This window comes from Pseudochaenichthys georgianus, chromosome 10, assembly GCF_902827115.2.
Source record: "Pseudochaenichthys georgianus chromosome 10, fPseGeo1.2, whole genome shotgun sequence".
Taxonomy (NCBI): domain Eukaryota; kingdom Metazoa; phylum Chordata; class Actinopteri; order Perciformes; family Channichthyidae; genus Pseudochaenichthys; species Pseudochaenichthys georgianus.
Window position 1 is genome coordinate 33928026 of NC_047512.1, and position 21879 is coordinate 33949904.

The 21879-nt window shown below is 42.8% G+C and overlaps 1 protein-coding gene across 3 annotated transcripts in view; it reads right to left on the reverse strand.

The window, feature by feature from the left end:
- The window catches only part of LOC117453843 (mitogen-activated protein kinase kinase kinase kinase 4), a 130560-nt gene that overhangs the window by 63877 nt on the left and 44804 nt on the right, over positions 1 to 21879 (reverse strand). For 2 of the 3 annotated variants that reach the window (XM_034092857.1, XM_034092856.1), the window contains exons 1-5: positions 14466 to 14518; positions 6049 to 6174; positions 5787 to 5897; positions 1644 to 1734; positions 1316 to 1446 (exon numbers count right to left, since the gene is read on the reverse strand). In XM_034092857.1, the coding sequence (XP_033948748.1) occupies positions 1316 to 1446; positions 1644 to 1734; positions 5787 to 5897; positions 6049 to 6174; positions 14466 to 14480 (474 nt within the window). In that variant the 5' untranslated portion in view covers positions 14481 to 14518. Of the gene's footprint in view, positions 1 to 1315; positions 1447 to 1643; positions 1735 to 5786; positions 5898 to 6048; positions 6175 to 14465; positions 14519 to 21879 lie in introns of those variants that run through there. The other variant, XM_034092858.1, reaches the window with a different exon arrangement.

Below are 21879 nucleotides of genomic sequence, written 5' to 3' on the forward strand. Positions count from 1 at the left end.
CCGTTCTGTGATTTTCCAGAACACACATGTTATGATATTAGGGTCATGCAGAGTGAGATGAGATCGCTGTCCCTTTAAGAGAGAGAGAGAGAGGGGTGTGGCTTGTGCATGTGTGTGTGTGGATGGTAGAGCGACAGTGAGCGAGCGTGTGTATGTTTTTGGAAGTGAAACGAGGAAGCAGAAAAACAGAGGTCTGTGATGTATTTTGTGAAACAGAAGAACAGCTAAATAAATGCAACGGCCTCCCAAGAAGAGCTCGCCTCTCTCCAGTCATTTAAGCTAAAGTGGGTTATTGAACCTGAAGCTTGTTGCTTCTTCCCTCCTCGACTACGGTCTGGGAGCCGACAGGAAAGTCCAACACACAGATGCCCAGTCCGCCCCTTTGTAGCATATTATTTCAATGAGAGATGAGCAGATCGCCACTGGGCTTTCAACTAAAGACACAGCCACGCAAACACTGCGGCATTTGTACTGCTCCTTATGGGTACTGCAATTAGTGAAGTGCTTTCCTCCGTGGTGAAACGATCAGCGCTGCACCACGGAGGAAAGCGGCAGAAAGTCACCTGGAGTTAAACAGAGCGGGGCTGCGTTGCGTGCATGGCTTCCTTCTGCAGGTAACGGGGAGACGCGCGCTGGCGGTGGTCTCGTTCAGGATCCGAATATAAAATTTAAATATTTTTGCACACTTATTCCTAGTGTGCCACTGGTTACGTGCCGCGTGCCAATGGTGGCACGCGTGCCAGGGGTTGCCTGCCGACCCCTGCTCTATATTGTACCTCGATGCATGTCAACATTACAATATAAGGCATTGCTGCGTGTCTACTCATGTAGTGTTACCTTTAGATGGGGACTAGGACAAATTCACAGATATAAATGGAAAATTGTTACAAAATAAATGCTCTGCGCAATAACATACAATAAAAATGATTTTCTCATGAATTCAATCAACTCAGGAAATGGGACCAATCTAGGAGCAAATGAAGGCAACATTGGCCTTGGTACAGGTCTGCACTCGCTAAGTGACATTCTAATGGAAACAGATGTTCCCAATTTCTGCTGTCTCTTCGGATTATGTTTTGCTGGATGTGGTTGATTAATTCCTGCATTAAAATATATTTATTTCTTAGTTTTTACCTTAAGACAACAGCTAAACGGTCTGCATTTTGGCTATTACTAAAGGAAAAAATGTTTTTATGATACTTTTGAAAGTTCTCCATGTTCCTGTTGGATGCGTTACTCCTGTCTTCATTAACAGATGATGAAAATATTCTTAATGTTGGCTGGGAAACACTAATTTTAGTGATTAATGAAGTACCCTGTAGTCATAGGCAGCGTCAGGGTTCTCGTCGCAGGCGATGACCTCCGGAGCCATCCAGTAGGGAGTTCCGATGAAGGTGTTCCTCCGCCCGATCGTCTTATCCAGCTGGGCCGACACCCCAAAGTCAACTGAGACGAAAAGAATGTGGGACAATTTAACGACTCAAAACAACCACAATCTTTGCTTCTTCATGGGGTGTTGCTGCGGTTGTGTGATTGATGCATGTATGTATGAATGAATGGCTGTGTGATTGTTTGACAGTTTTTTGCCCGGAGGCTTGCGGACTCGCTTGAGAAACCGCGATGCTTGTGTCGATGTGTCATACCCAGCTTGACTTCGGCATTCTCCGTGAGCAAAACATTCTGTCCCTTAATGTCTCTGTGAATCACATGATGGGAGTGAAGATGGGAAAGACCCTAGAAGACACACACAGAAACACATACACACTGTCAGATGACCTCCATCGTTCACAGCTTTAGAATAGTAGAGGCATTATGTGTTTGTTTGGAGGAATACTGCACAAAGAGTATAATTTATTTTCATATGTCTGATTTCCCTTCAAGGAGAAATAACTTTAGGTGGCCGAGGCAGCCAATTGGAGGCAAAGTGTGTGCTCTCGCTTCCTCAAAGGAGGTTAAACAAACAGAGGAAGTGAGTCTAAGGCTGTGGCCACACAAGGATGAAAACGGTCGTTTGCATTACTGTTTAGTGTCATATAGACCGTTCGGCCACACGAGGACGACCGAATACGGCACTAAACGACTGAGGAAACGATAACGGGTCCCAAGGTGGATAGAACGGCATACGCAACGCTCTGGGGGGTCAAACGGCTCCGTGTGTGCGCCCTATACGATCATTTTCTGATAATGATGAGGCAATAGCCCCGCCTCTCCCCACCTCTGCTGCTCACCCCCGCGTCAAAGTAAACTGCACACTGAATTCAGATTATTTATCTTTCTCTCGATATGGACCTAAACGCGAGTGAAGTCTAATCTGACAGGACGGAGACACGCAGCTCTGCTCACCTGCAGCTCCTCCCGCTGCAGCAAAACACACACTTCAAGTCAGATCATCACCCTTAGCTATTTTAATTACCTCTCAAACTCCCTAAACTAGTTATAAATATGTTTATTTTTACTGTCGGCCGGGTCACTCATACTGGATCAACTGCTGCATGAGACAGACACTGGCGCTGTCCGAAGAGAGGGAGGAAAAAGAGAGGCTCCGTGTATTTTATTATTATATTATATAGAGTCGTTATTCATTTGTTTTAAAGCTCAATAAATAACAAAGAAGACCTTTGACCGGCACTTTTATAATTTTGTCCGGAAGATTTAAACTTTAATACACGTTGACTGGCGAAAAACTCTGCCCGCTTCCCTCGGCCCCCACCGCGGAGAATAAACAGAAGGGCAACCATGACAACCATGCTTCTTCGCTGCTTTTGTGGAGGAAGTTACAGTGCCACGTACAGGCTCGGCATATGTACTGCAGCTTCTCCAGCGGTTGGAGCTAAACGGAGCGGTCTCGTGTGGGCAGACACTATCCGGATAACTATTGCGTGTGGACGGAAGCTTGTTTGCGATTGCGTTTGCGTTAATCCTATGCGTTTAGCCGTTTTCGTCCTCGTGTGGCCGCAGCTTTATTTGGGACAATGACTTCACCATGCTTTGCAGAGTGTGTGTGTGTGTGTGTGTGTGTGTGTGTGTGTGTGTGTGTGTGTGTGTGTGTGTGTGTGTGTGTGTGTGTGTGTGTGTGTGTGTGTGTGTGTGTGTGTTGAAACAATAAAGGGGCAGCAGGTAAAACAGTGGCAAAATATGGAGCTAATTTCCTGCCATAACTCCACAAACAAACTAAACAAGTTTTACAAATGCCTTATGATTCAATAACAAACAGTGTGGTTAGAAAATACAAAACACCATCTACAAACTAATGCATTTAGTTTTGCAAATAAAGAATTTATGAATATGAGCAGACTGTTTTGTATTTGCTAACCACACCGTGTTTGTTAATGAATCATTTGTTTGTGGAGTTATGGCAGGAAATTAGCTCCATAGGAAAAGTCCAGAGAATGTTTTTTAACTATTAAAAAATCATCAACTTTCAAACTGTTCTTGGTGTAAGCATCAAGGAGTTTGTGTTTGTGTAACACACCAACACACAAAGCAGTGCAAACATTCTTTCTCAGGACCTTGTGATCTCCCATAATGATAACCATAACATTTTACAGACATGTGTTTGAAACTGGCCTTTTAAGTATACACATGAACAAAATGAATCAGTTATTCTCTCGGAGTCACAGTGGGAAAACATGGGAGAGATACTGCTCCCCGGACATGAAGAAGTATGGCCATCAGTTTCTTCTCTTTGATGTTTTGGCAAAGGATCATCTAATAAAAGTTGCACCGTGTTTCTTTCACATCGGCAGCAACTCATCCAGGCGCTAATTACTATCTCGGTTTTTACCAGCACTTAAAAAAAAGCAGGAACAACACCTCCGAAACAAAGTTCCCTTGTTGGGTCTGCTATACAAGTTCAGTAATATAGTGTGAATGTATTCGGTGGTGAGATTTCGGGATTGTTCAAAGAGATCTTGAATCTCATGTCGAGCCCAAATTCTTGCTTTTTTAATGGCTTTTAGCAATACAAGTCATTATCAAGAACTGCTTCCCTCATGCATAACTGCTGGGTTGATAAGGGGATGGTTTATTTGAAGTTGGAAAATCACAACAAAACAACTCACAGGCACGGCATATAAACTACCTTTATTTTACAATATAACATGTATTTATTTTTTATATAATGTATTATATAAAAACAACAATTATTAAACAACAATATATTTATATAATATGTATTATATTTATATTAGTTGTTTATATATTGATTTTGTATTATATCATTTATTTTGATGATAAAATGTAAGCTGCAAGAAATATAACTTAACTTGAAACAACATTTATTGGAATTGCCGTTAACACTTTATTTTAAATTTCTATTATTTTGTTGGTAGTTTTGCTTCATTAATTATTCTTTTCTCTTTATATTCTCAGTAATATTTTTTACTTTCATTATTGTTTGTTTTGTATTTCTGTCACACAAAGGAGAGCTGGGATGTAGATGTTTGCATGGTCGATATTAGCCACGTTCACACCGCGTACTTTGCGGCACTTAGTGCCCCGGCACTTATTACCCCAGGGCACTTATTACCCCAGGGCACTAAGTACCGATCGCGTTCACACCGGAGTACTTTTCCCTGAGGGAAGATAACGCAAATGAGCCGCTGACGTCACTTCTTCTTCTTCTGTTTTGGGCTTACTGGCAGGCCGCAAACAACTTCACGGCGTATACTGCCACCCGAAGTCCCCGGCCAGAAGTCCCCGGAGTTGGGGACTGGCTTCAGGAGAAGCTGATGGGACTCCCAGCAGCTTCTACTGAAGCCTTCCGAGTAAATCGCCAGAACGCCGACACCTCTTCATCACTCCACCGCTCCCATGTTTCTTTTTGTGTTGCCATAAGTTAGTCTCTGTCTATTGGTGCGCGGGGCTAATGCTAATGCTAATAAGACCCTCCAGAAAAACGCAGGCAAAAATCCTTGATTATGCGATCAAACATGCGGGGTTTTATGTGATTGTATGCTGTGAAATTGCAGGAAGTTGTGAAATATGCGGAAAGTTTGCGAAATAAATAAATATTGGGCTGTCTTATTTATTTATTCTCTCTCACACACAACCTGCCACTGTTTATTTATTGTAAAAGCAATTCGGCTATTTTAATCGCACGCACGCAGATTTTTTCATCTTGGTGTTTTCTCTCTCGTGTGAGCTCCACACGTTCACTCTACGGTGTTGTTTACCTTCTGTGATGCGCGAGCTGATGACGTCGCATCATCATCATCATCATCATCATCATCATCATCATCATCATCATCATCATCATCACTTCACGTCAAGACGAGTTAACTTTTTTCCCCCTCAACTTTGTGTGGAAAAATGCGGGGATTATGCGGCCTTTTGATAAATATGCGGCCTTTTAAAAATCTGCGCCATTTTGCTGATTATGCGGTAAATTCTGCGATCACAGAATCGTGTTTTTCTAGAGGGTCTAGCTAATGCCACAAATACAATGGCGGCTTCACAAAAAACTTTTCAGCGTTTTACGGGGCGTGGTTTGCAATTCGCCCAGCCAATCAAAACTGGGGCACTTAATACCACCTCTCTAGCAGGCACTAACAATGGGGGTAAAAGTTCCCGGCACTAAGTACTCTTTTTGGTGTGAATGCAACATAAGGGGTACTAACGGAACTAAAGGGGAAAAGTACGGGGAAACGTACTCCGGTGTGAACCCGGCTATTATGTAGAGGCTTGAATTCCCATTAAACAATTGAATATATGTATGCTCCAGTGAGTGTGTCTGTATGTGTGTGTGTATACAGTATGCGTGTGTGTGTTTTTAATGTCATCCTTACCCTGAGCACCTCTCTGCAGATGTAAGCTATCCAGTCCTCCTTCAGACAGTTCCCTTTGGTCTTCTTCACCAAATCTGTGACGGAGCCGGCTCCACAGTACTCCATCACCAACTACATCAAACAGCACATCAGTGATTATTATGAGAAAGATCTTATTGTATATTCATAATAAAACTGAAAAATGTGTTAATTTCACAATAAACCAAATAGGGTAACAGTAAGATGAATGTATTCTTTATTTAAACTAAATAGCATTACAAACCCAGAGCTGGTGGTCCTGTCCAGCAGGACTTTTCTTAATGAAAGCTCCATAATAGGTGGCGATGTTTCTGTGGTGGGAATAACTCTTCAACATGTTGATCTCCAGTTTGATCTCCTCTTCTTCTTCCTAAATAAAACAACAGATACAGAAATCAAACCACATGTATTTTAAAGTACATTTGGGTGATTTGAAAACATTAATGTCAGACCATTTGATGGACATTTAAAGTAGTTTTGTTTGGTGCAACCTTTTCCAAGAGGAAAGGTTTAATGTGGTAGCTGTGACTGATTGAATGGGGTTGTATTAGTACTCATAGTAAGCGTATTACCTACACTACAGTAGATGATGGTCGGCATGCCTCTAGTTTGGAGAAACAGGAGTGAAAGCACGAAAGATATGAAATGTTCTTCTGCACTCCTTTCTAAAGCAGTATTTCTAAGCTCTCTTTGAAGCCACCAGATTCCATTGACAAAAACCGTAGTTTTCATTTGCATAACACTGGAGATGTTGGTCTCGATCGGCAGGTTTGTTTGTGTTATTGTGAGGCTGTTATTGTCAGGAAAATGGAGAACATTGCTGAACATGACATTAACATAAACCAAAGACAGACAGTGACTCACACAAACTGACAGATAGAGGCAGCAGCAGATCAGTACAACTAGAAAATGCATTTCCTGCAGAAAATGCGTGCGAATGCTGTAAACTGTGAACATTTATGGCTGAATTTAGCAGAGAAATGCAGAAAAGTGAAATGATTTGAATCAAAATGATTACAGCTCAAATGCATTGCAATGACTTTGTTGAACACTTGAAAGTGAAATGTTCAACTGGAACAGGAGGAAAAATAGTGAAGAAGCTTAATATTTAAAAGAAAAGGTTTAAACAAGGTATAAACAACAACATTTATAGCCTCATTGTCCTGAAATAGCTGAATAAGTTAATGGTTGAATAGTTTGTGCATCTGAAAGTAGGCTGAAGGAGTTACATATCAGATGTACGTAGTAGTTTAAGTTCAAGTAGCATTACATCTATAGGGCTTTTCTTTTGAAGGGGTGTTTGGTTTTGGAGAGTGGATGGTTAGGTGGGCAAAGGCCTTTGGCCTGTTTGTGTGTGTGTGTGTGTGTGTGTGTGTGTGTGTGTGTGTGTGTGTGTGTGTGTGTGTGTGTGTGTGTGTGTGTGTGTGTGTGTGTGTGTGTGTGTGTGTGTGTGTGTGTGTGTGTGTGTGTGTGTGTGTGTGTGTGTGTGTGTGTGTGTGTGTGTGTGTGTGTGTGTGTGTGTGTGTGTGTGTTAATTGTTACAGCTCAAATGCATTGCAATGACTTCCATGTTAAAAAAATACTTTAAAAAGCTGAATATTTTAAAAAGTATAACATATTTTGAAAAATGTGAAAGGTTCCCATCATGTGCTGAAAAGGCTGAATAGTTTGATATTTGAATGGTTCCTGCAGCTGAAATTAGGCTGAAGGAGTTAAATAAAGATATGAAATGTAAGTAGTAGTGAATGAATGTTTACAAACACCTGTGTGTGTAAACCCAGAGATCAAAGGTTACCATGGTGACGACTTATGACAATTTACCAACTGCAGCACTGAGTGCCATTAAGAATGAATTGAGGATTATATCTGACAATTTTGCCACCTGTTCAAAAACTATGGCTGTGGCCACACGAGGACGAAAACGGTCGTTTGCGTTACTGTTTAGTGTCATATAGACCGTTCGGCCACACGAGGACGACCGAATACGGCACTAAACGACTGAGGAAACGATAACGGGTCCCAAGGTGGATAGAAAGGCATACGCAACGCTCTGGGGGGTCCAACGGCTCCGTGTGTGCGCCCTATACGATCATTTTCTGATAATGATGAGGCAATAGCCCCGCCTCTCCCCACCTCTGCTGCTCACCCCCGCGTCAAAGTAAACTGCACACTGAATTCAGATTATTTATCTTTCTCTCGATATGGACCTAAACGCGAGTGAAGTCTAATCTGACAGGACGGAGACACGCAGCTCTGCTCACCTGCAGCTCCTCCCGCTGCAGCAAAACACACACTTCAAGTCAGATCATCACCCTTAGCTATTTTAATTACCTCTCAAACTCCCTAAACTAGTTATAAATATGTTTATTTTTACAGTCGGCCGGGTCACTGATTACTGGATGAGCTGCTGCATGAGACAGACACTGGCGCTGTCCGAAGAGAGGGAGGAAAAAGAGAGGCTCCGTGTATTCTATCATTATATTATATAGAGTCGTTATTCATTTGTTTTAAAGCTCAATAAATAACAAAGAAGACCTTTGACCGGCACTTTTATAATTTTGTCCGGAAGATTTCAACTTTAATACACGCTGACTGGCGAAAAACTCTGCCCGCTTCCCTCGGCCCCCACCGCGGAGAATAAACAGAAGGGCAACCATGACAACCATGCTTCTTCGCTGCTTTTGTGGAGGAAGTTACAGCGCCACGTACAGGCTCCTGCATATGTACTGCAGCTTCTCCAGCGGTTGGAGCTAAACGGAGCGGTCTCGTGTGGGCAGACACTATCCGGATAACTATTGCGTGTGGACGGAAGCTTTTTTGCGATTGCGTTAATCCTATGCGTTTAGCCGTTTTCGTCCTCGTGTGGCCGCAGCCTATGGCTCCTATAAAAAAAATTACCAGACCGTGAGCATCAGGGAACCCCAATGAACTGAAATATAGTTTTTTTTGGGTTTTGTGTGTAAAATGTGGAGATGGGAGAAGTGTACTTCTCTCTGCTCTGAAGAAAGATCCGGAACAATTTAACATGGGAATCAATTGGGAGCTAGGTGGACTTTTTGTCTCTTCATGCCCTCAAGAGGCATTTTGTTTAATATTTTTTCTTATTTTTATTTTATTTTCCAACCTAGGAGAGGTTTTCCTACGTTTTTCATGAAAAAATATGTCTGAGGAGTGTAGGGTTTGGGAATTAGGAATTATGGCAAGTTTAAAACGTTTTTGGGGGAGAATTTCAAACACTGCTCCATTCTGTTTTGAGATCAAAGCACTCTAGACTTAACGAGCTGCTCCATCCACACTAATGTTAAAATCTGAAAAAGGCCTCTCTACCAATCTCCAAACTAAGTTAAATATCTCAAAAAGTGTAAAAGATATCAAAAATCTGAATGAGAATTGAATATTGAAGGTCTTGTGATCATTTGAAGGTTTCCCATCGATTCCTGAAAAGGCTGAATAGTTTAATATTTGAATGGTTTCTGTAGCTGAAAATAAGCTGAAGTTATGGAGAGCCAAAGTATTGGCTGAAATAAAGGGAATAAAAATTCGAAGAACTATAGTGTGAATGCTGTGGCACAGCATTCACACTAATGAGAGTTTTTGTCAATGGAGTTTAATGTCTTTGAAGGCAGCATAGATATTCAGTTTCCCCTCAAAAAGGGATAACATATACTAAAAAGTGCGTACACTTACACTGCTTTTGTTTTTTCAGGTGGCTAAAATAAGTTATGCTGTGGCTCTTGCTCACAGCATAACATTGCTTATCTTCTGTTTTGTTATTCCTGTTTGTTTATCCAATCTGGGGATGTGCTGACCTCCATCAACTTTAGATAATACAACGCCACTTAAAAAAATCCAGTCTACACTTCTGCTTTGAAAGTTACACTCGATCCTCGCTTCCTGTTTGTTCTTCCTTCAAGAATGATATTAAACCTTACATTAGAAACATGTATAAGCCCGCTAATGTTGAAGTGTATCTTCAAAAGTCGAAGGTGGCACTTTAAAAGTTTTCCTTTTTTATTCTCATAGAGTACCTACAAGGCAAACACCTACAAATCCAGAGAAAAAGCATCTTCTTTCAGATTGTTGCTTGACCTCTCAGTGGCCTCAGATAGTTGACCTTATTTCAACTACAGCTATGTCTTGACAAAACAACCGGGGTTGGGACACAAAGACCAAGAAAGCTTGCACAGGAAACAGAGCGACCGTTTTTGTTTCTAGCTATAAATCCTGAAAATGACTTGTGACTTCTCCAATTCACTGAACCCCTAAATCTGAGGGAGGTGGAGGAGAGGAGGAGCGGTGGAGGAGCTGGATGTGGCTGTTAATCAGACAAGAGGAACAACAGAGAGCTTCTCCCAGTCACTGACCTCCTTTAAATCTCCACAGGACAGGAGCAGAGCAAATGACAAGGCAGTGTTTGACCTTTCACCTCCTTCTAAAACACAAAAGCCTCCTGCCTGTGTCTGGAGCACCTCCCCCCCCCCCCCACTATCTCTCTTTCTCTGTTTGTGTGTGTATGTGTGTGAGATGAGAAGGGAGATAATAGCCGAGCATTTCCTGTTAGAGAGTTTGTCTGCAACACAGGAGACCCAGAATCTCCTCAACAGGAAATAAACCAGGGTCCAGTTCTGCAAAAATCTGATTTGGGGCAAAGTATAAAGCATCAACCAGTTTAAAGGAGACATGTCATGCTTTTCCAGTTATTACCCGTCCCCTTGTGTGTTATGAAGGTTTTTATGCATGTAAACGGTCTGCAGAGTCACAAACCCTCAAAGTACACCCTGTAGCGAGTAAAACTATAACACATAAAATACCTCCCCAAAACGCCTCGTTGGAGATACATCATTGTCCATTTGATTCTTCCGGGTACGGCATGATGTCAAACCTTACCCGGAACGAAATGGACCAATCCGTGGAGCCGTTACGTTACGTCCGCGGAGCCGTTACGTTAAGCCCCCGCTGATTGGTCCAAATTGACCAATCCACGGACTTCCTCACACTCAGTGCATGCAGCTCTGCTGATTTCTCCTCCCTGGCTGCAGGCTGATAACAGACAGTTGGGATCGCAGCGAAATTCTCTCTGCAGACCCATTCTCACAGCGTTTATCAACCTTTTTCTTACTCAATATCAAGCCACACTTATTGTTTTTACTTCGGCTGTGACTTTGTGTGTGCTCAGGGTGAGTTTGGCTGTGTTTCGCTGTGTATCTGTTCTAAATGTACCTGCTTAGAGGAATATTTTTCAAGTTTGTAATACTCTTATCAACATATGAGTGGACAAATATGCTTTATGCAAATGTTATTATCATTTGAACGATGGCCAGTCAGTGCCTGCCGGTGAGCGTGGAAGTGTGGTCTGCAGCAAGCGGGCAGCAGGAGCGGGGCTGTCAGCATCATTTTGTAGATGGTATTTTAAAGTCGATGCGCTCTGAAACTACGGGGCGGTCGAGGAAAAAAAATACACATGCGTTAATCGCATTAAATAATTAGTGGCGTTAAAATGTGTTTGCGTTAACGCGTTATTAACGCGTTAACGGCCCTAATTTATATAGGTATGGCCCTACAATATATTGTTCAAATATAGCATGATATGTCCCCTTTAACATGTTTTATTATGTTACTCAATTAATTGCTGGAAAATGACCATAAATTCCTACATCCCAATGTCACATGACATATACAGTGGGGCAAAAAAGTATTTAGTCAGCCACCAATTGTGCAAGTTCTCCCACTTAAAAAGATGAGAGGCCTATAATTTTCATCCTAGGTATACCTCAACTATGAGAGACAAAATGAGAAAAAAAAAACTCTGCTTTGCTACATTATGGTAGCGTGCTTCACTCCACCTTCTTCTATAAGCTTTTATCAGCCTTCATGTAACCCCATTCTGCTGGCACTGGGGCTCTACATCTGTAAACCAACAGCAACATTCAATAAAACCTCCACACGTCTCCTGTTTGTACCCCCGCACAGCTGTAGAACCACAACGCAGAGCTCATAAACCTATATTAACTCCCTCTTTGGACCCAAACTTAGAGTTGAAGGTGTATCGGGGTGGTCCTTATATAACTTTAAGATGTACATCACCACTGGAATTCAAAATACAGAATCAAAGAGATTTTCTATTTCATCCTCAAATTGATTTACAATATGATGAGCTTTATTAATATTGTATATGACCAGGACTGTGTGGCTTTGAATCAAGGACACTACCCAAGGATCTAATAAAAAACTATTTCTGGTTCAAAGCAGTAATATAGGTGGGACTATTCATGTAAGAAAGTAGAACCCTATTTCATGTAATTGAATTTTGTCAGGCAAGCAATATATATTAAAGTAGGTTTTTGTTTGCACCTTATTGTAAAAGTTCCATTGCTTCCATTACCTGGATGAGTGTGGAGAGAATTGAATTGGGCAAAAGACAGCCATACAAAAACAACTCGTTGAATACATAATGAATTTTACCATTTTTAAACCGTTGCAAACCACTGCAAAGGCCTGTGTTATTGTTTCATACTTGATGTCTTTGGTAGGCATAACGTCACTTGAAAGAAAAAGGATTTCAATACCACAGAAAGTGAACTAGAAAAGTAGATTTAACAACAACTCTCTTTGCAGCTTGTTGTCTTAAAACATACTATTACAGTCATTCCTATTGGATGATGACACGTTTGGTACCACTTCTTCTTACATTTCTAACCCTCTCTCCTTCTGTGTTATCTTTTCTACTGATGCCTGGTTTTCTTGTTGTTATTGCTATCAGGAAATGTACAACCTAACCATGGACCGCCCAGTAGTAGTAGTCAGATCGCTACTCCTGCTGATCTTAATTCTAGGTCTGGAGAAACCTTACATTTTTATGCGGACGATACCGTGATGTACTGTGCAGGTCCCTCCATTAAGGAGGCTGTTGTTGAATTGCAAGCTGTTTTTAACATTATTCAGACTCTGCTCGCAGAGCTTAAGCTTCTTTTAAATGTTGATAAAACCAAGGTAATGCTCTTTTCAAAAGCTAAAAAGACACCAGAGCCTGTTTTAGATATTGTAACTACGCAAGGAATACAACTTGAAGTGGTTACCTGTTACAAATACCTTGGTATCTGGCTTGATGATTGTCTCACTTTTAAACTTCATGTCAATAACCTGCTTAAGCTGAGGGTTAGGCTAGGTTTCTTTTTCAGAAACAAGTCCTGTTTCTCGCTTGAGGCCAGGAAAAGGCTCTGTGACCGTTTTACCTGTGCTGGACTATGGGGATCTGATCTATATGAATGCACCTGCCCATTACCTGATCAAGTTAGATGCCGCGTATCACAGCGCACTGAGATTTTTGAAAAACTGTAAAGTATTAACCAATCACTGTACCCTGTATGCAAGGGCTGGTTTGCTTTCACTAACTGTACGGAGGCTCAGTCACTGGTACATTTTTATATACAAAGCCATGTTAGGGAAACTTCCATCCTACATCTGCTCCCTGATCTCACGGCGAATTGTAAGTGGCTACTGCCTGAGATCGAATGCTGTGGTCTTATTAAAAGTGCCAACTGCTAGGACTGTCTTAGGGAAGATAGCTTTTAGATGCACAGCTCCGTTAACTTGGAACAGTCTGCAAAAGGAATGGAAGCTGAGCAATTTGGTTCCACTAAATGTTTTTAAAGCAAGGATAGATGCTATCCAATCGGAAACTGTTGGAACCTGTAAATGTTACTAGCTATGTAAACTGTAGTCACTGTAAATATGCTGTATGATGTCCTTTTTGTTTTTCTGTTATGTTTATATGTATTCATGTGGAACCTACTTGCAGCAGGTCACCCTTGAAAAAGAGATCAATGATCTCAATGGGATTCACCTGCATAAATAAAGGTTTGAAATGAAATGAAAAATGTTGTGCCATGCCTATTTTTGAGTGCTTGATTTGTCTCTAACACACTTTTTTTGGGTGCATTTCTTTCCTTTTAGCAGGCTAGGGAGGATACAGGATATTGGATGTAGACTAAGGGTAGATCTATACCAAAAGTTAATACTAATAGAAGTACCCCAAGTGATTTTGTGTTGAAATTCCATAGAGTTCGGGCACTCAAAAACGCATATTTAAAAAGGGATGGTCAAAATCGATGCAGCAGAGTCTGATATATAGTTTCTCCAGTGAGTCAGAATCCAAAAACACTGGATTTTACATTTCCCACTATTCAAATTCATAGCCTCTTTCATTAGACCCACTTCCTCCAGTTCATGATGCAAGCTTATACCTTTAAATACTTGAGCGCAATCCTTAGTCAGTTTTTTTATGGACTGGTCCGCAGCAAAACAGAGGCAGAGACTGACTCCCTCAGTGAGTGCTGTAGTTTCCATATTGGCTGTCACCTTATGGAATGAATCAATATGACAGTGTGATGTATTTTCCTTGCTAATCGTCTGATCCCCTTCTTCAATACATATGCGGATGTCGTTCTAACGTAGCTGGGTTTTTTCCTCTACCAACAAAGCTTGTCCTAGGAAAGCATTATTTTAGAAATGTAGTAAGTAGCTCTAAAATATCGTAACTTTTGCAGCCACTTTTTAAGTATATATTTTACCCGATGATGAGTAAGAGAAAAAAAGGACTACACAGTTGGTGGAGATGGAGAGAAACACAGTGAGTGTGTCATTATTGTGATGTTGGTGTACCTCTGTGACTTCCATGACTTTGATAGCTGCCAGTTGGCCGGTCTTGACATGGCGACCCTGGAGAAATATAAAACAGATAAAGTTAGGATGACAACAGAAGAAAAATTTAACACTTTAAATATAAATGTTTGATTACAGATGTATATCAACAGTTTTTAAGTCTTCACAAGCAGTTTGATTGCCAACATATGTCAGTATTGAAGCCTGAGATAAGTGTGTCAGTAAGCAACACCATCAAACAGAACTGCAATGATTAGTCAATTGAAGGACACCATTTCGCAACTATTTTATGCGAAAAATGGCAGAAACGGCTATTTTCCTCCTCTAAAAACAGTGTTTTTCTCATTTGAAAGTGAATATCTTTGGATTTTGGAATGACAAAACAAGTCTTAAAGTTTAAAAAACTGGGAAGAGCATTTCCCCAATCTTTGACATTTTATTGAACAATTAATTTAAATAAATAATCGGCAGTTTATTCTTTAATGAAAATAATCATTGGTTGCAGCCCTACCCCCAGATCTTCCAAGTAAACAACTTAATCTATCAAAAGCATTTTTTCTAAGTTTATGCCAAGTGTTTATGCCGCAGTGTGCATTAAACATTTTAAATTAAATTGTGGGAGCTGACCTGTGCATCTCTGCTAAAGTCTGAATGAAGTGGATTTTATAAAAATATTCCTATCCTAAGATATATTACATTACATGTTACTTGCTAGACACTTTTATCCAAAGCGAATTACATACTCAAAACTGTGGCCAATCCCCACAGGAGCAATTTGGGGTGAAGTGTCTTGCACAGACATGCTGACTGCAGTGGGGTTTGAACCTGTGCTCCCCTGATCCAAACACTAACGCACTAACCCACTGCCTCCCTACAAATCAAATCAACAGCAAACAAGTCCATGCACAAATATTACATATGGCACTCATGGCAATATTCTTCACATTCATATTCATCACATTACAAGTGCCACTCTGCAAAACAAATTGGTTTGAAGGCATCAAAATGCAAAATATTATAAGTCAGAAACACCCAACACTGGCAGCCCAGACTCTTAACACATACATTACAGCACCTTTTGTGGGTGAACACTTGGATTGTGATATCATTTTAAGCTCGGGACAAGGCTACGTCTACATCATTTGTATTTTTCTCATGAGAGGCTCAGTCAAAAAGAACAAGACAGCAGGTGAGATGAGAGGGAGGGAGCTCGGAGCGCCGGAGCTGTAAAGTGCAGTCAGGTGAGAAGGGGAAAATTGAAAAGCTTGTCATGAGTCAAAAAGCTGACAAGATACAAGAAGTACTCTATAAGCCTTTAAGCTGTGATGTATGACAGGGCTCTGAGCGTGTGTGTGTATGAAAGAGCCTGAAGGGCATGACAAATCCTACAATACTCAATAATATTAGCAAATACTCGGGTACTGAGACAAAGATGGATGGAGAGCTTGAACGCAAACTACATTCTTAATATTTCTCTATTTGTGTTTTGTATTCTCTGCAGCTAAGTCTATCTATGTAACTATCTGTTTCCAAAGAAATGTTACTCACAGGACCAATTCCTGCATTATCTAGTACAGTCTAACTTTTATTTTGAAGGCCCGATTTTCTAACGCTGTGCATGCAGTTGGACTGGAAGTACCGGAGACCATAAACGGTTTTGAAAACTTCAGATCAGAATCAAGATTGTTGGCGGAAGTCCCCACGGAGAATAACTTTGCGGTAGAACTATTCTTTATGCATCCATGGGTACAACTTCAGATACAAATGAACACATAATGAAATATGACCCCGAGTTTGATGATTGACAGGTCACAGAAGAATGGGAGCTATCTACCCTTATCCACAATTTAAAGTAATTCACACAGACTCTCTCCTCTTTGCTCTTCTCTCTGTGTGGAGCAGCAAGTTCAGCTGTCAGAACAAAGTGAAACACAAACAATGGCATAAAATATAATTAATATGTCGGGTTGTAATACATTTATTTATTTTCTTCTCCGAGTGTACCAGAATGCGTAGTTTATATGTTAGTATTTCTAAAGATCTCCTGGAGGACAATCCTCCCAGACCCCCCTTCTGGGGTTGGGTTTTCAGCATGTGTGCCTTTTTACAGTTCAGCTTTGATTCCATCATCTCATTAAACCTTTTTTAAAAGCATACTTTAGTTCTATGAAGGGAAATAAGGGATATATGCACTGTACTTCACTTTAATTAATATTGTATGCGGAAAAGCGTATATATTACAGCACGATTTTTTGTTGAATAGATTTGAGTGGTTCAACATTTCGGGTCGCGATTTATTGACAAAGGAAAACGTGGGGCGGGTGTGGGGATACTCACAAGTCCCCGGTTAGGTGCTTCGTTGTTGGAGTTTACCCCAGTGGACGAGAGGGTCGCCTCCCTACGCCTGCGGGTTATGGGGGGGAAAACTCTGACTGTTGTGTGTGCTTATGCACCCAACAGCAGTTCAGAGTATTCGGCCTTCTTGGAGACCCTGGAAAGAGTCCTGTATGGGGCTCCTGAAGGGGACTCCTTAGTCTTGCTGGGAGACTTCAACGCACATGTGGGCAATGATGGAGACACTTGGAGGGGCGTGATTGGGAGGAACGGCCCCCCTGATCTGAACCGGAGTGGTGGTTTGTTACTGGACTTCTGTGCTAGTCATGGATTGGCCATAACAAACACCATGTTCGAACATAAGGATGCTCATAAGTGTACGTGGTACCAGAGCACCCTAGGCAGAAGGTCCATGATCGATTTCGTTATCGTATCATCGGACCTGAGGCCGTATGTTTTGGACACTCGGGTAAAGAGAGGGGCGGAGTTGTCAACTGATCACCATCTGGTGGTGAGTTGGGTCGAGTGGCGGGGGAAGCCTCTGGATAGACCTGGTAAGCCCAAACGTGTAGTTCGGGTGAACTGGGAACGTCTGGAGGAGGCCCAAGTTCAGGAGGCCTTCAACTCACACCTCCGGCGGAGCTTTTCGGGCATTCCTGTGGAGGTTGGGGACATTGAACCAGAGTGGTCGGTGTTCAAAGCCTCTATTGCCGAAGCCGCGGTGGGGAGCTGTGGTCTCAAGGTCTTAGGTGCCTCAAGGGGCGGTAACCCTCGAACCTCCTGGTGGACACCGGTGGTCAGGGAAGCCGTCCGACTGAAGAAGGAGGCCTTCAGGGATTTGTTATCCCGGGGGACTCCCGAAGCAGTTGCAAGGTACCGACAGGCCCGAAGGGCAGCAGCCTCATCCGTGGCCGAGGCAAAGCAGCGGGTGTGGGAGAAGTTCGGAGAAGACATGGAGAAGGACTTTCGGGCGGCACCAAAGTTGTTCTGGAAAACTGTCCGACACCTCAGGAGGGGGAAGCAGGGAACCATCCAAGCTGTGTACAGTAAGGATGGGACGTTGTTGACCTCAACTGATGGAGTGTTGGGACGTTGGAAGGAACACTTTGAGGAACTCCTGAACCCGACAACTCCGCCCTCTATGTTAGAGGCAGAGCTGGAGTATGACGGGGGATCAACGCCAATCTCCCGGGGGGAGGTCACTGAGGTCGTCAAACAACTCCACAGTGGCAAAGCCCCGGGGGTGGATGAGATCCGCCCGGAAATGCTGAAGGCTCTGGGTGTTGAGGGACTGTCATGGTTGACACGTCTCATCAACGTTGCGTGGAAGTCGGAAACGGTACCGAAGGAGTGGCAGACCGGGGTGGTGGTCCCCCTTTTCAAAAAGGGGGATCAGAGGGTGTGTGCCAATTACAGAGGCATCACACTACTCAGCCTCCCCGGGAAAGTTTACTCCAAGGTACTCGAAAGGAGGGTCAGGCCGATTGTCGAACCTCAGATTGAGGAGGAACAATGCGGATTCCGTCCTGGTCGTGGAACGACGGATCAGCTTTTTACTCTCGCAAGGATCCTGGAGGGGGCCTGGGAGTACGCTTATCCGGTCTACATGTGTTTTGTAGACTTGGAGAAGGCGTATGACCGGGTTCCCAGGGAGTTACTGTGGGAGGTGCTGCGGGAGTATGGGGTGAGGGGGTCTCTACTCAGGGCCATCCAATCTCTGTACTCCCAAAGCGAGAGCTGTGTCCGGGTCCTCGGCAGTAAGTCGGACCCATTTCCGGTGAGGGTTGGCCTCCGCCAGGGCTGCGCTTTGTCACCAATCCTGTTTGTAATATACATGGATCGGATTTCGAGGCGTAGTCGTGGGGGGGGGGGGTCTGCAGTTCGGTGGACTAAGGATTGCACCACTGCTTTTTGCAGATGATGTGGTTCTGATGGCTTCATCGGTCTGCGACCTTCAGCACTCACTGGATCGGTTCGCAACCGAGTGTGAAGCGGCTGGGATGAGGATCAGCACCTCCAAATCTGAGGCCATGGTTCTCAGCAGGAAACCGATGGACTGTCCACTCCAAGTAGGGAATGAGTCCTTACCCCAAGTGAAGGAGTTCAAGTATCTCGGGGTCTTGTTCTCGAGTGAGGGATCAATGGAGCGTGAGATGGGCCGGAGAATCGGAGCAGCGGGAGCGGTATTGCAGTCGCTTTACCGCACCGTTGTGACGAAAAGGGAGCTGAGCCGGAAGGCAAAGCTCTCTGTCTACCGGGCCATTTTCGTTCCTACCCTCACCTATGGTCATGAAGGATGGGTCATGACCGAAAGAACGAGATCGCGGATACAAGCGGCCGAGATGGGTTTCCTCCGCCGGGTGGCTGGTGTCTCCCTTAGAGATAAGGTGAGAAGTTCGGTCATCAGGGAGGGACTCGGAGTTGAGCCGCTCCTCCTTCGCGTCGAAAGAAGCCAGTTGAGGTGGTTCGGGCACCTAGTTAGGATGCCACCTGGGCGCCTCCCTAGGGAGGTGTTCCAGGCACGTCCAGCTGGGAAGAGACCAAGGGGTAGACCTAGGACCAGGTGGAGGGATTATATCTCTTCGCTGGCCTGGGAGCGCCTTGGGATCCCCCAGTCAGAGCTGGTTGATGTCGCCAGGGAAAAGAAAGTTTGGGGCTCTCTGCTGGAACTGCTACCCCCGCGACCCGACCACGGAATAAGCGGGAGAAGATGGATGGATGGATGGATGGATGGAAAACGTGGGTCCCGAGGCCTGGACCAGTTGAGAACCACTGATCGAGTAAGTCATGGAAAACACATCATGACTGATGTGTTTTCAAAACACAGCAGGCATGATGTGTGACTAGTGCTGCGTACCGGTACGCCGAACCGGTACTGGACTTGTAAAAGTTTCGGTTCAAGTCCGGTTAAAACCGGAACGTCAGAACCGGTACTTGGACTCGCAAAAAAAACTAGCACTTACGTATATTCTGGTGTCTGTGGTTATTTAAACATTCCCTGATAAACGTTATTCAGCGTCAATAAATGAGTGCTAATCCCAGTGTGCTCAGTGTACAACATCACATGTCATTTCACCTTCGATTTACGGTTTGAAAACGTAGAATTTCGCCACATGCTAATGCTAACCGGAAGTGAAGAATTTTCAGAATAAAAGTTTTAAGTTAATAGTGTGAACTTTCGGTTTTTTCAGAATAAAAGTGATTTAAATTAGTGTTTTTAATTCAAAATTACGCCATATCAACATTGATTTTAATTTCTAACAGTATGTATTGTAGAGTTGTAGAAAATACATGGTGCACAGACAGTACAGTACACTCTGACTGTACAGTCACTAGAGTGTAGCCTATACTGTATATTAGGTGTGTAACAGTGTGATGCGTATAGTCTACTCTACACTCTACCTTTCAGCAACGTTTTAGGGATTTAGGCTCAGTCAGCTCAGGGACTGTTTGGTTACTTTAGTTTGGTAAATGAAATAAATGTTTGAACTTTGTAGTAGTTCACTGTAGTTGCTGTCATAAGTCATTTGTAGACTAAGTGGCACATTTGTACTTTGTAGAGAAATGTAGACACAGTTGGAAGGGAGCACAATAAACCTGATGAGTTTGAATTTGAGTTGATTATGAGTTAATTTTCAATTGATAATTAGCTCACAAATAAGTTCACTTTAGTTACTCACACAACTTGACACAAGCCATGGGTTTCAGGTCCGGACTTATAAGTCCGGACCTGAACCTGAACCTCTGGACTTGAGTCCGGACCTGAACCTGAATGTGAGTCCAGGTACGCAGCCACTATGTGTGACTGAATAACGCCCTTTCTCTGATGTATGTCACATCAGAGAGGTGTTCAGGACAAACCAAGAATAAGTCTTGAGTCAGCAGTAGGAATGTCTAGCGAAATTCAAAAACTCTGGATACTAATTTGATACCAGAGTAAAAGACTAAAAGAAGACCAACATTTTATGTAATTCAACTAGTGGTGCACGATAATTATCGGCCCGATAATTATCGGTCCGATATTAGGAATTATGACTTACGTCATCCCGATAAACCAGATAAAGTATTAATAGCCCCGATCAGAGCTATTTAATAGAAGTAGTTACGACATCTCCGTTCACCCACTTTTTTACAGCAATGGCGGATCGTGGAGCCTCTCAATCGTTCCCCGGAAGTTAGCGCCAAGGCTGGCAGAGCTGTGGAGGTTGCAGCATAATACACCGTTCGTGACGGACTTTTTAAGGTAAGAAGAAGTTTAAAGATTTATATTGCGGATATTATCAGTACATCTGATTCAAATGAACATGTGTATTAAAGGATGTCAGTGGATTATCCCTAAATTAGTAGATTTAGGGAACGTTTACAGATAACAGATTAAGCTAGCATACCGAAGCAAGTTAGCAACACACGTTGAACAGCCTTTTAATTGTAAATTCCGTTCTCTTAATGTCATTTCGTCCCACATGTTGATTAGAGAAGAGGGGCTTCTAAACGGGATGTATGCGGGGGTGGAGGGAGTTAAATATTAGATAAATATAACTTTGGTGCGTGTAAGAGTGAGTGTTTTTAGCAGAGCCATATTGTGTCCTTGTGATTCTGTTGATTATTACCTGTCTGTATAATGTTGCAGCTCAGCTGATTCTGGATTGATGGCAAGGGAGAGGGACTTAAGTGAGTGAAACACAAGGTACGTTTAATACTACTGTTTATATAAGTAAACACCTTATCTCCCCAAGGCATTTCCCATCCATAGGTGTGCTGTGTGTGTATAACCCTTTCTCCTGGTCTGTTACTCCCTCTTTCAGCACAAGAACCAGAGGGGGGTTCAATGGAGCCTGAACCTGCACGAGACCCTCACCCTGCACCCTGAGTCTCAACTCGTGTTTTTCAAGCCTTTCCCTGTTTTTTTGTATTAAACAAAACATTAAGCTTTCCAATGGTGTGGTTTTCGTTTTATGAAAAAGTGCAAATGCAGTGTTTGTATATAATTACATCACATATTGTGTTGCTGTTGGTCGTGAAATTGCTCCGGCTGACTTGAGCCAGCCATTTTTTCCTCCGCTCTGTGTCAGTGGGGAGG